Genomic DNA, 14375 nt, shown 5'->3' with positions numbered 1-14375 from the left:
CCCGAGAGCTGACCGCGCGAGCTCCGCTCCCCAGTAATGCTGCTCATTATAAAATTAGGCATAATATGCTTGTGTAACTGATGCTTGTGCAGCTGGCGAGCTCATCGACGCCCTCCATATCAACCTCCTCGGAGGAAGACAGGCGGAGCGTCGAGCCCTCTCACCAGGGGGAAAGAACCGCAGCGCGGGCTTCCGAACCTCGAGAGCTGGCGCTGGATCTGGTAGGTGAGGAAGAAGATAGGGATTCACCCGTCTACATTCCCTCCACCGGATCCATTTGCGAACCCAACGAGCACAGCCGCCGCTCACACAAACTGTGTGTGTCCCCACCCGAAATATAGCGTGGGCAGGGAGGAATACACAGCCTGAATGCTGTCTGCTCTTGCCCAAATGCTTCTTTTTGCTGAAGCTTGGCATAATGGAGCTTATAAGTGGACAAACAACACTAAATAAGACCCAGAAACAGATAGCGACTGACACACACACAGAGCGCTTGCTGAATGACAAAAAGCTGACGCCGGTTCCACCGCACGTGCTTTTATAGCTTCCTGGTCGCAACGTCACCCGCCCATGACGTCTCGCCCATCTATTGGACTGATTTCATATGTGATTCAGAGCATGGTCACGCTGGGGGCGTTCCCAAAGTGTTTTCCGACGCAGCTCGAGTTCCTGAAGGGGAACAATTTATTTGGTTCAGATATTTTATGTTTAGATATTTCTATTTTGCGGGAGTCCCGTGAATCATTTTATTCTCCCGCATCCCACACACACACAAGTCTCTGCACTCGCCTATCAAGTTTTGTCCCGCGTCGCACTGCTGTTGCTGTAAACTGATCTGATCTAAGAGAGTGAAGAGTGTGTCATTGTTCTCTACAGGTTGAGGATTTGTGGCGTCACAGATGAAGGTTGTGCTGCTCTGGCTTCAGCTCTGAGATCAAACTCCTCACACCTGAGAGAACTGGATCTGTCTGTGAATAAACTTGGAGATTCAGTGAAGCTGCTTTCTGATGTACTACAGAATCCTCACTGTAAACTGGAGATACTGTGGTAAGATCATATATGACTCACACATGAAGCACATTTAAAGTAAATATGAAGGGTTCAGCCTCAGCTTTTTAGTATTAAAATAAACAGCATTGCAAAAGTAATTGGTTCTGATGTTCACTGTAGTTTATATGCACAGTAGAGGATATCTGCATTTGTTACAGAAGCAATTACATGAATACCATCAAGTGAAAAATCCAACTGAAGATAATCAAAATACAATCTTAATAACACAGAATGGTTTCAAGTTCTTACAAACAGAAACTGTCTGTATGCATTTCTGTCAACTTTATTTGTTGCACAATGAACTAGAGATGCTCCAATCCGTCTCGATGTACACAGCACTTCACATTAAAAAGTTCAAAGCACAAAGGGAAGAGATATTGATGTGTAGTGTATTATATCTGTGCATCAGTTTATTTTCTTTTAACATATTTAAATTTCAGTTACTGTTAGTGGTGCAACGGATCACAAAACTCACGGTTCGGATCATATACGGATTTTGAGTCACGGATCGAATAATTTTTCGGATCAGTAAAAAAAAACAACAACCTTATTTTAAGTACTTCTATACCACAGCAAAAACTACTATCTTAACTAATAAAGTTAGTAATAAAACAAGAACAATTACACAAATTATAAGCATAGATGAAAACAAAAAATCACAGTTACAGATATCAGTATTTAGGTGCAGAAATGTAATAATTAAGTTTAACACAATAGTGCTCACTGCACAAGTTAAATACAGATTAATCTTTGTTAGAGCTGTGGTGTTATTTGATTAGCAGACAGAAACCTCTATTTATTGGCTGCTGTCTCTTTAAGACCAAATGCACGGACCTAATACTGACACACATCCGGTTTCTTTCTCACCTGTTTACGTTCACTTAAGACATAACCGACTGTGTTTACTAGAATACTTGACAAAGCGGGTATTTTAACATAACTTTGTGTGTATGTGAAAGAGGAATCACGCGGTGTCTGAATTGTGCCTCTCTCTCTCTCTGCGTGTGCGCGCTTCGGTTGTGGTTAAGCGCACAGAAAAAAGCGTGCGAGTTAAAACTGCTTGAATGTGTAAACTGGCAAGACAAAACATGTGCAATTGTTAAACTTTCACTCTATGATGGTTAAACTTAACAGTTAATCCGCGAATCACATGCGTGCCGAAACGTGGGGCCTGGTCTGTACGGATCACGGATCATCTACGATCCGTTGCACCCTAGTTACTGTGCACTTTAAACTTATCTACTCCTGTGTTTTGTTCTAACAGACATCCGGTATCAAGTAACATGATTTAGAAACAACAATAAACTCCAGCGAGATAAAGTCATTTTATGCAAAACCATAGACATTTATATACAAATCAAGTATATTAATGGGAACACTGAAGGATCTTTGAGAGGGTTTTACCGAGCTGACTGTAGTAACCGAATGCTACCAGGGTTTGAATGATGGCTGACAGCAGCAGCGGAGAAAAGAGTTTGTTAACTTGAATTCAACAGCTTAAATAATCATCAAAACTTTATGGTGCTTTATAATGTTAACAATGTTAAAAATGTTAAAAGATTTTCACCTTTCACCTTTAAATACTGTATATTAAATTTACATGTTTTATGTTCTGTGACATTTTAGACCTCAGTTAATAATTAGATTAGATTCAGATTAGATTAGATTCAACTTTATTGTCATTGCACATGTAAGGTACAAGGCAACGAAATGCAGTTAGCATCTAACCAGAAGTGCAATAAGCAGTAAGTACAGGATATACAGAGTCTCCAATATGTTACAAATGTACAATAAATATACAGATAAAACACAGTACTATGGACATAATTTACAGATTTTTAAATACTTTCAGCATGATATACAGATAGGTGTACTATGAACATACTATACAGATGGATTATGTAATAAGTGTATGTACACTATAAGCAGAAAAATATGAGCAGCGGGCAGAATTCAGTAAGGAGACTGTAGGGAAAAAGCTGTTCCTAAGTCTGCTGGTCCTTGTCCGGAGGCTCCTGAAGCGCCTCCCGGAGGGCAGGAGGTTAAACAGTCTATGGTCAGGGTGAAAGGAGTCCTTAAGAATGCTGCGAGCTCGACGTAGACAGCGTTTCCTCTGGATGTCCTCAATAGCAGGAAGTGGTGTCCCTGTGATGCGTTGGGCGGTTTTCACCACCCTCTGCAGTGCCTTGCGGTCAGCAACTGAGCAGTTCCCATACCAGACTGCTATAATAATAATGGATTCACAGATAAACTGATCTGATCTGAGAGAGTGAAGAGTGTGTCATTGTTCTCTACAGGTTGAGTGATTGTGGCGTCACAGATGAAGGTTGTGCTGCTCTGGCTTCAGCTCTGAGATCAAACCCCTCACACCTGAGAGAACTGAATCTGTCGTGGAATGAACTTGGAGATTCAGTGAAGCTGCTATCTGATGTACTACAGAATCCTCACTGTAAACTGGAGACACTGTGGTAAGATCTCTCTGATAGTCACACATGTCTTTGTCCTCAGTAAAACATCCTTTAATGTCAATTCTAAGAATAAAATCAGCAATGTTCAACAGACACTCTTATATTTCAGCAGAATTGACTCTGATTAAGTTAATTTAATTCATTTCCATTACATCACATGCTTTGCTTATAATAGTTTGATCAATAAATAACTTTCAGATAACATGTAAAATAATAATCCAGAGCCTCTGTGACTTACTGTAGGATGAATATCCCAGAGGTTTAGAGTTAAATAGACAAGAGTCTGAACATGTTTAGTTTTAACTCAGTACTACAGTGATCAATGAGTGAATGAAAGTTATAATCACTTCAGCATTCAGCATTATCATTGATAAAAGGAAAGACCCTCAACACCTGTAAAACCAGAAGCAGTATTTTTTATTTTATATATTTATTTGCTGCTCTATCAGCAGTTTCATGTTCCTCTTATATCAGGGAGAGGTAAACTCAATCCTGGAGGGCCACAGTCTTGCAGAGTTTAGCTCCAACCCCTGTTTCTGACAGATCCGTCCTTATATCACTATGAAACAATATCTCACATTCAGCTCTGTGTGTCTGTTCAGTCCTGAAGCACATGACAGTTTCAAACAGCAGCATTGAGCATCAACATGCATAAATCTCATCAGCAGCAGTATGTGGCAATGCTTGTCATTGTATCTCCTATCCTGCTCTGAGACCAGAGTCAATAACAAACGTCTCGAGGTTACGTATGTAACCATGGTTCCCCGAAGGGAATCTCTGAGTGAGAGGAACTTTCCCTGAGCCCACAGGAGGATCTGGTGCACCAGCCTGTAAAGGGGGCGCGAGCGTAGACCCCCCTGCCGATTTATGTAGGAGACAACCGATGTGTTGTCTGTGATCATGTTGTCACATGATGTCCCCTTAGGTCTGGAAGGAAGTGTTCTAGGACGACATCTTGATGCCGAGCCGCCATCTGCTCTGACTGAGCTAAAATCAACCAATCGTCAATGTAATTCAGTATGCTGATGCCCTGGAGTCGCAGCGGAGCCAGCGCCGCATCCACACACTTCGTGAAAGTGCGGGGTGAGAGTGATAGACCGAACGGAAGAACTCGATATTGGTATGCCTCGCCCCCAAAAGCAAACCTCAGGAACTTCCTGTGTCCGGCTGTAGAACCCTGATTGTCTCTTGAGAGGAGGAACACGTTCTATGGCCTCCTTCCTCAAAAGAGTTTCTACTTCTTGTTCCAATACCAGAGCCTGCTCGGGGCCCACTAATGTAGGAATAACCCCGTTGAAGCGAGGTGGACGAGAACCGAACTGAATTCTGTAACCTCTCTCTACAGTCTGCAGGACCCATTGTGAGACATTCGGCAGAAGTTTCCACGCTGCCAGAACATCTACTAAGGGAACCAGTCTCTCGAGACTGGCGTCTGGTGTTACTAGAAGAGCCACTTCGGTACCCTGAAGCGGTTGACCGGCTGGGAAAAACCGATCTATGCTCTCTAGTGCCCTCATCTGAGGGGGCGAGCTTTCCCGTGCTGTACCGTCGCCGGGCGGCAGCAGGGAATTTTGCTCGCCGGAGCCTACTGGGCCCTGAAGCACCGAGGGTGGCAGGGGCAGCAGTAAGTCTCCCGAGGGCACTGAGGAGGATTGGGCACCGTGTGCTGAGGTGTGTACCTCTCCACCCCGTGGTGGGTTGCCCTCGCGGTCCTGACGGTGGAATTGTCAGGGCCGTTTGGTCGAGGTCTTCTTAGACATAATAACGGTCCGCAGATCCGTTTTCTGTCTAGAAGGCCCCGGCCGAGAGCGCCGCCCCGCCCCTTGATCTTTCTGCGGGGGAGTACGGGTCGCGACGCTCTGTTTCTGGGTCTGGCGATATGAGGAGCTAGACGGCTGGGACTGCTCCCGCTCAGCAGTCCCAAATACCTGGGGCCGGCGAGGGAGGAAGCGCTGGAATGCCGCCGCTTGCTTCTTCGCCTCTTGAAACCTCTCGACTACAGTGTCTTCTGCGCCGCCGAAGAGGCCAGAAGGCGATAGCGGGGCGTCCAGCAGGAAGAATCTGTCCTTATCTTGTAACTCGGACAGATTCAACCACAGGTGTCGCTCCGTGGCCACGAGAGCTGCCATGGAACGGCCGATGGCTCTGGCCGTTTCCTTGGTGGCCCGAAGCGACAGATCTGTGGCCCGACGCAGTTCGGTGACTGTGTCGGATGCCTCTCCCTCCCTAGCATCCAGGTCTTTTAGCAGGTCGGCCTGGTATGCCTGCAACACCGCCATAGTGTGCAGACATGCACCAGCCTGACCTGCCGCCGTATATGGTTTCCCAACCAGGATGGATGTTAGTCTTACTGGCCTGGTGGGAAGCTTCAGGGCCTTCAGGGACAATGCTGAGGACGGGGACAGATAGCTCGCGAGCGTCTGTTCCACCGCCGGCACCGCCCCATATCCCTTCTCATTTAGCCCCGTGATGTTCGAGTAATAAGAAACAGAGGGGCTAAAGAGTCGGGACGAATATGGTTTATCCCACGATCTCGAAAGCTCAGAATGGAGAGCGGGGAAAAACGGAAAGCCCCAACGTGAAGGTTGCGATCTTGCTCTAAGGAAACGCTCGTCCTACTTGCTTTTGGGACGAGTGTCCTGTTTCTTGGCTGGCCATTCGATATTTAATTTAGCTACAGCACGAGTAACAACCTCCACGAGCTCCTCATATGCGAGGGACTGTGGTGGCGAGTCCACAATCTCCTCCGTGTCGACGCTCATCACATCAACCTCCTCGGAGGAAGATAGATGAAGCGTCTGGCCCTCTCTCGGGGGGGAAAGAAACTGCGGGGCGGGCTTCCGAACCCTGAAAGGGGGCCGTGGATCTAGCGGGTGAGGACCGAGATAAGGACGAGCCCGTCTCGGATCCCTCCGCTAAATCCACTTGCGATCCCCACGATAACAGCCGCCGCTGTGCCTCAGCAACAGCGGGGCCGGACCCAGCAGGATCGCGAGCCTGGCCGCTTTCATCGAAGACAGCCAGGCGGGAGCGAAGCACAAGGAGCGGGAGAAGCTCACAATCATGGCAGGCAGCCCCCTCGAGAGCTGCCCGTGCATGCTCCGCTCCCAAACAGATGACGCACAAATCGTGTGTATCCTCACCCGAGATATAACATGGGCAAGGAGGAACACACGACTTGAAACACCATCCGCTCGCCACATTCTTTTTTGATTTAGTCTTTGGCATTCTTTTTTCTCGCTTAACTTTTTTTTACTGACTGAGTGCTTTGCATACATTCAAACACACACACCACAGACGCGCTCGCTGAAGAGCAAAAGCAAACATGCGTGCTTGCCGGATGCGCCTTTATGCTTCTTGGCTGCTTACGTCACCCCGCTCGTGACGTCTCGCTTCTCTATTGGACTGATTTCACACATGCTTCAGTACGGTGTCTCACCGGGGGCGTTCCCAAAACGTTCGACGCAGCTCGAGTTCCTGAAGGGGAACTACAGACACTTCAACTACAATTCACATTGTGTCATTGTTCTCTACAGGTTGAGGGATTGTGGCGTCACAGATGAAGGTTGTGCTGCTCTGGCTTCAGCTCTGAGATCAAACCCCTCACACCTGAGAGAACTGAATCTGTAATTGAATAAACTAGGAGATTCAGTGATGTTACTCTCTGATCTGAGGATGGATCCACATTATAAACTGGAGACATTATACTGTTGTGAGTGTGTGTTTATTTAAAGTTTCTAAATTGAGTAACAGACCTCCTGTGTGTGTGATTGGAGAATATAAGACAATAATTCATCTACACTTTAGTCTTCTGTATTTTAAAATGTGTTTAATTCTGTGATGTGAATGATTGAAGAATATATGAATATTTTAATCTCTGACAGAGTCTCTAAGTGATATAGTTGTTGAGCATTTACTGTTATTAATCTATGATCAGTTGTTCGTTCATATCTCTGGCTGTAATATGAATATACTGTGTTTTTTCTGAAATGGTTCTGCTGATGTGATGTGGCAGCAGTAATGTCTCGTACTCATATATGTCTGTCTGTGTGTTTTATTGTAGGACTCTCAGTATTTAGCCGTCAGTCCAGTTTCCTCAGGATGAGCTGATGGTGAATAAGGAGCCGCTACAGAGACGTCACAGTCACACAATCAACACAGACTGCGTGATGGGGGTCTTAAAATTTAGGGATGTTCATTTTGGTTAATTTTCCTGACCGACTCCCAACACTCGTTAACCAATCGTTCACCGTTAACTGAGAAAAACATTAGATTTAAATTAAATTGGAATGGATAAGTTTTTATGACCCATTAACATACCCATTCAAAGTAAACCCTTTACATTTTCTATTAATGTCTTATTCTTATCTGTATAACCAAAATGACAGAGCATTTCAAGTCATTTCCACTGTAATAAGGAAAAAAATCCAAGTGATTGCGCCGGAGCCTCTCGTGGGAAACATTTGTATTTGTGCAGAATGAGATGTAGGTGCATTTCTCTTTAAATAAATCTTTGTTTTTTCTAGATGTTTATATGTTGTTTATAACTAATAATTTTATAGCTGCTTATATTTTCTGATTTGTATTTTACTCTGTTCTGAATACCGTAAAACTTAAAGGATTTGCTGATGATTTTTTTTTCTCTCAACACAATTTTGACTGATATGTGTATAGCAGATTTTTTTACATTTACTTTTTATCCATGCAGCAGATGTTTTTGAAAATAGCTTGGGGAAAAAAACTTCAAAAAATTACTTTAGAGCATTTCTTCACTAGATGCTTTTTAAGAACTTCTTCATTATAACATTTATGGGTAGCTTAATGTTGTCATGTGTATGTTCCCGTTGAAGTTCCTGTTTTCCTTATTTGGTCCTTCCTGTTCCTGTCCCAATGTAGTTTGATTTGTTCCAGGTGTATCTCATTATTAGTTATCCTCCTCACCTGTCTACCCCTCGTTATCTGCCCTATTTAGTTCTAGCCTGTTCTGAGTTTCTTTGTCTGGAATTGTTTGTCAACTCCTTGTGCTACGTGTGAGTCCCTAAAAAAAAGAATTAACCGCCCTTTTGTACTCCTGGTCTCCTCGCTCCGTGCGCCTCGCGGTAGCAACCAGTGACAAATGTAAAACATTGTCATGAATTCGCTGTACTTCTATTTGTAAAAGACAAATTGTTTTATACAGATAGCAGAAAATATGTTTAGGTTTAGGTTGACAAAGACTCGTCTGATGTAATATAGTGATGACAGACTGAAGTGTGCGATATAATATAATATCTGTGATCGCCAGCTTGATTCGAAAGGGTTGCCAAATTTTATAGAGAGTTTAAAGAACCATTACCCATACAAAACTCACACAAACACTGGCAGTTTATAGAATATTTCATTTCCCAACAGTGACTGTCTATGTCAGAAACAGACTTGATTCCAGATGCATTTAACCCATATTTTCTCCTTCTGCAATTAATTGGCTGTATTGCCTTTTTCTGTGCACATAAGAAAAAAAAATGTTGTTAGTAATATTTCCAGCAGAACACTCACTGGACTGATGCAGCTTTTCTAGAAAAATCAGTGTGTCTCAAATCTGATCCTCAGGATCTTTTGAGGAGCGTTTGTTTGAAGAAGCTTTACTTTCACTGTTCCTCAGTGGAGGAATGATCTTCACAAGCCTCCAGAACATCTCACATCTTCTGAGGAGCCTTTATTTCTTCAGCTCTCAATCAGCATCGGATTGCATTGCATTATATGTTTGGATCATTTTTTAATCTCATTTTACTAAGACATATTATTGGAGATATAGTGACCACTGATATTTAGATCATTTTATGTCGGTATCTGCTGCACTGTTATAAACATCTCATTGATTTATATCACAAGCAGCAGAATTTCATCATAGAAATATCAGCATCTGCAGCAAATTCATACTTTTGCTCCGTTTGAGTCTCTGAATAAAATTTAGCTGTTTTTTTTCTCCATAATCTCACTGTATCTGTAACGAGGTGACAGGGACGAGAGACGTGCAGATCCATTTGCAAAGCTTTTATTCAAAGGCGTGGTCAGAAGCAGGCGAGGGTCAAACAATGGCAACAGGTTTATTGAGGGCAAGACACAAGAATAGTCCAGCAAACGGGCGAGGTCGATCTCCGGCGAGCAATGTCCAAACAGGGAAATCCAAAGGGTTAATACAAACACAGGCGATGGTCCAGGCGAGGGGTAATCAGTATCCGAACAGGGCGAGACAAGAGGGGTAATCCAGGATGCACAGGCAAGAATCAGAACACGAGAAAACAGGCAAGACTATGACTAGACTATGGAAAACTCAGACAGAATTGGCTCCGTAAAGTAGCTACGCTAAACAGCATAAACGCTTAAACCAGTGGTTCCCAACCCTGGTCCTGGAGGCACCCCAACGTATCCGAACAGGGCGAGACGAGAGGGGTAATCCAGGATACACAGGCAAGAATCAGAACACGAGAAAACAGGCAAGACTATGACTAGACTATGGAAAACTCAGACAGAATTGGCTCCGTAAAGTAGCTACGCTAAACAGCATAAACGCTTAAACCAGTGGTTCCCAACCCTGGTCCTGGAGGCACCCCAACACTGCACATTTTTCATGTCTCCTTTCTCTGACACACCAATTTCAGGTCTTGGAGCCTCTACTAATGAGCTGATGACCTGAATCAGGTGAGTTTGATTAAGGATACATTCAAAACGTGCAGTGTTAGGGTGCCTCCAGGACCAGGGTTGGGAACCATTGGCTTAAACAATACTCGGCAGTTTGAACAGGATCTGAGTGGGTGTTATATAGTGTTTGTGATTGGTTTCAGGTGAACGTGTGAAAACTGTTTCATTTCAGATTTTTTTTCTTACTATTATATCATATATGAGACTTGCAGGGTTAAGAATGATTAGCCTGGCAACAGAGGTAAGAGTTTAAGTAGAAATAATGTGCAATACTGTAGCTCTGACTGTTCTATTCTCTTCTATTCGTTATCTCTTGATATCTGAACCCCTGAACTATTCCCTAAACCTGATGCGATAACAAACAGAAGCGGTTTGTCTGCTTGTCTCTCTGTCCACTCAGTGTTTGACATGAGAGAGTGTTTCTGAGTCTCTTCTCCAGGAGTGATGATTTCTCAGCTGCTGAACAGAGGCCTGTCAAACACTGAATTACTGAATTAACAAAACACGCTTCACGCTGAGACTTCATCCCCAAAGAGCCATTAGATGTGCAACTGCAAACCAATGTACAACCAGCTGAGAACAAAAGAGCTCGCTGTAATTGACTAAATTCAGATTGATGTCAGATCATGTATTGGCAAATTAAAAACTACTAAATCAAGAGTGATGTTCGGAGCTAATTTTAGCTTTCAGCACATATACTTTCACCTCAGATGCACTACTGTAAATCTCACAGTTAATCGAAGTCTTTGAAGCACATTGAAGATAAATGTTTGAGAATAAAACTGTGATTAAAACTTTTTTCTTCTAGGGATGGATGATGAACATAACATGCTGCATTTTTATTTGTTATTATATAAAAACATTTCTTTCAAATGTCAAACATTTAAAAAATGAAAAGAAGAAGCTGATTTGCAACTTTTTAAATTTGTACTCAGTTTTTGTTAAAGTTATATATATTGTTATATATTGTTTTTATTTATATATTATTAGTTATATTTAGTTAAAATAATGCTTTAAAATTATGATAATGTTTAATATTTATAAAAAAGTTTAAATCATACTGTAAGTATATAAACATCAAGGGACATTTGACATTGATTATTTTTTTTCAGGGATGGATGATGAACTGAAAGGGAAAATGCATATTCTGCGTTTATTTATTTTATTATAAATAAGCAAAAAATGTATTAAAGTGTTAGACATTTGAAAGAAATGACAGGTTAAAGAAGCGGTATGGACGCACCTTTTTGAAATGTATAGTTATTTTTAATCCATGCATATGTTACATTTAGTTAAAATAATGCCCTTAAACATTTCAAAAGTGATATTAAACCTTTAATATTTACAGTACGTTTTAAGTCTGGACTATGGAAAGCCGTTGTAACATTTAATCTTTAAGCCGTACTAGGCTAGTTGTCACATGGAGAAAGACAAAGAACACAAATGCTTGTTTTCTCTAGCAGTGTTTTATTGATTTTAAACACCTAACGTTAGTGAATTATTTATTTAGAAATGGTGTTTTTGTAATGTTTCACATTTCTTGTGATATTACAACAAGAGTCTGTATGATAAAGGCAGATTGAGGTATGTTCTCAGCTAATTTTTCCCATATTAAATGTCATGTTTGTGTATTTTTCCCCGTCTTGTTGTCAGATGCTGAGTATGTGAGGAAAGCGTATGAGCTGATCCGAGCTTCAGCTCCAGCAGCGTCTGATGGCAGATCTCTGTCTGAGCTCCGTGTGCTGTGCGCTGAACAATCTCTACAGGTGCCACAATAAACCATCCAGCACATTCTGAGATATTAATCAGCCACTCTTTCTACTTTCTGCTTCATTTCAGGCAGAACTATGCTGTTTTCTGGCATTAAGTGTACCTGGATTCACTCTATATTTATTCAATACACATGCACGGATTATTCATCAGTAGAGGTCTTGATAGTTTCATTAATTTCAGTAAAGTGGCAGCTGTTTATTATAGCTAGTATGTTATGAGCTCAAACCACTTGTGTGAGATACGAGCAGTGCTGAAAATGTGCTCATCCTGAGGGCATCCGAGATTAGGATGAGTTTGTTTCTTCATCAGATTTGGAGAAATGTGTCACTGCATCAGTGTCTCAGCAATGGATGCTCTACAGTGAATGGGTGCCGTCAGAATGAGAGTCCAAACAGCTGATAAAAACATCACAATAATCCACAAGTAATCCACAACATTCCAGTCCATCAGTTAACATCTGGAGAAGACAAAAGCTAAAACAAATCCAGCATTAAGACGTTTTTAACTAAAATACCATAGAGTCTATAATCCATAATAACGCTTCCTCCAGTGAAAAAGTGCTCTGGTGTGAATCAGGAGAGAAATCTGCACAGATCAAGCAGCGTTTAAACAGCTCTAAACAAATATGCGGCTGGATTTTAATGCGAGAGACGACAGCAGATGCACTTTTTCACTGGAGGAAGCGTTATTATAGATTATGGACTCGTATTTGAGTTAAAAACGTCTTAATGCTGGATCTGTTTCAGCTTTTGTCTTCTCCAGATGTTAACTGATGGACTGGAGTGCTGTGGATTACTTGTGGATTATTGTGATGTTTTTATCAGCTGTTTGGACTCTCATTCTGACGGCACCCATTCACTGCAGAGCATGCTGAGACACTGATGCAATGCTACATTTCTACAAACCTGATGAAGAAACAAACTCACCTACATCTTGGATGGCCTGAGGATGAGCACATTTTTAGCACATCTTCATTTATGGATGAACTATTCCTTTAAATCTTTATTCATAAGGAAAGTAAATACACTGTCTCACAGTCTTTCTGGTGTGAAGAAATCCAAAGCTCTAGCTGGATACGCATGATGCTTTACTTGAAGAAAGTACCGTAGCGTAGGATAAGCCTCTTCCCTGCTGGTTGCTTGAACACACACCTGAGAAATGCTGCAGAATTTACCCTCCTGCTGCATCTCAGTGTGTGACAGCGAGGTTTGAGTTTCACAGTAATGCAGCGCTCTGCTCTCAGGCTGAAGACATAATGCTGGGTCAGATAACAGCCACGGCTCTCTGCCTCACTGTCACGCCTCCACGGCCCTTTTGTGTAGCGCAGGATTATTGTAACAACAGCTTATCTCAAAATGTGCTGTCGTTTTGTAGAGCGAGAATCTCACAGAAACATGTCTATATTTCAACCCCAAAAAAGAAATGATTATATTTTGCCCTAAAGAAAAATAAAACGTTTTGTCATGACTTACTGTCACGCCCCTGGACTGTTTGTTGTGCTCTGTGACCCAGTTTCTTCCCCATGTGTTCCGCTTTCCAGTTAATTAGTCATTCAGTACACCTGTGTTTGTTAATGATCCCTTGCATTTAAGTTCGAGTCTGTGCTCTCTGTCCTTGTCCGAGATTGAACGTCAACCCCTGTGTTTCATGTGTTCCCAGCTGCCAAATGTTACTTCCTGCGCAGATGTTCATTTGCTGTTTTTGTTTGTTTATACTTTATTTAGTTTTTTATTACTGTTTTGTGTCTTATTTAAATTTTATTGCCTATTTTGTATTATTTTTCTGTTATATTTCGTTATTGCTGTCACGCCCCTGGACTGTTAGTTGTGCTCTGTGACCCAGTTTCTTCCCCATGTGTTCCGCTTCCCAGTTAATTAGTCATTCAGTACACCTGTGTTTGTTAATTATCCCTTGCATTTAAGTTCGAGTCTGTGCTGTCTGTCCTTGTACGAGATTGAACGTCAACCCCTGTGTTTCCTGTGTTCCCGTCTGCCAAGTGTTACTTCCTGGATATTTTGAATTAAAAGACTATTGTTGTTCGTGTACTCCTGTTCTCCTCGTTCCTCGCTCCGCGCCATAGGCTAAGTGTGACAGAATCTCGGACCAAAATACAGTTACCTCCATGTCTCCCCTCCGTTTTGTTTCCGTGTTTTTTCTCTCAGTGTTTTTTGTTTCCGTTGTGTGCCCGTATGGATCCCCTCCTTCGCCCCGAATTCATCCTCCTCCTGCTGGAGCAGGGGGAAAATTCGCTCGAGGGTCATACCAGACTGTTTCTGGCTATTGCCCATCTCACCACCTACCCGGACGACACGCTCTATGATGCCAGCCTCAACACCGCGTGCAGAGCGCCGTCGTCCAAAGATGGCCCTCGAGCTGAATTCGCCGCCTTTGTGGAGTGGACAC

General features: G+C 42.6%; 1 protein-coding gene, 1 long non-coding RNA gene and 1 pseudogene across 2 annotated transcripts in view; all 3 read left to right on the top strand.

The window, feature by feature from the left end:
• The window catches only part of LOC107689345 (protein NLRC3-like), a 58421-nt pseudogene extending 57363 nt beyond the window's left edge, over nt 1–1058 (top strand).
• A 6027-nt stretch (nt 1059–7085) lies between these two features.
• LOC107689347 (uncharacterized) lies at nt 7086–8045 on the top strand. Its single transcript, XR_001634327.1, has 2 exons — nt 7086–7230; nt 7582–8045. It is a non-coding gene; the product is annotated as an uncharacterized LOC107689347 (long non-coding RNA).
• Nucleotides 8046–9709: 1664 nt separating this feature from the next.
• The window catches only part of cfap46 (cilia and flagella associated protein 46), a 121109-nt gene continuing 116443 nt past the window's right edge, over nt 9710–14375 (top strand). Inside the window, 2 exon segments of the mRNA XM_016487318.1 lie at nt 9710–9725; nt 11853–11965. Of these exon segments, the coding sequence (XP_016342804.1) occupies nt 9710–9725; nt 11853–11965 (129 nt within the window).

This window comes from Sinocyclocheilus anshuiensis, unplaced genomic scaffold (genome assembly GCF_001515605.1).
Source record: "Sinocyclocheilus anshuiensis isolate Anshui unplaced genomic scaffold, SAMN03320099.WGS_v1.1 scaffold709, whole genome shotgun sequence".
Taxonomy (NCBI): Eukaryota; Metazoa; Chordata; class Actinopteri; order Cypriniformes; family Cyprinidae; genus Sinocyclocheilus; species Sinocyclocheilus anshuiensis.
This window is presented reverse-complemented; position numbering and strand designations above follow the sequence as displayed.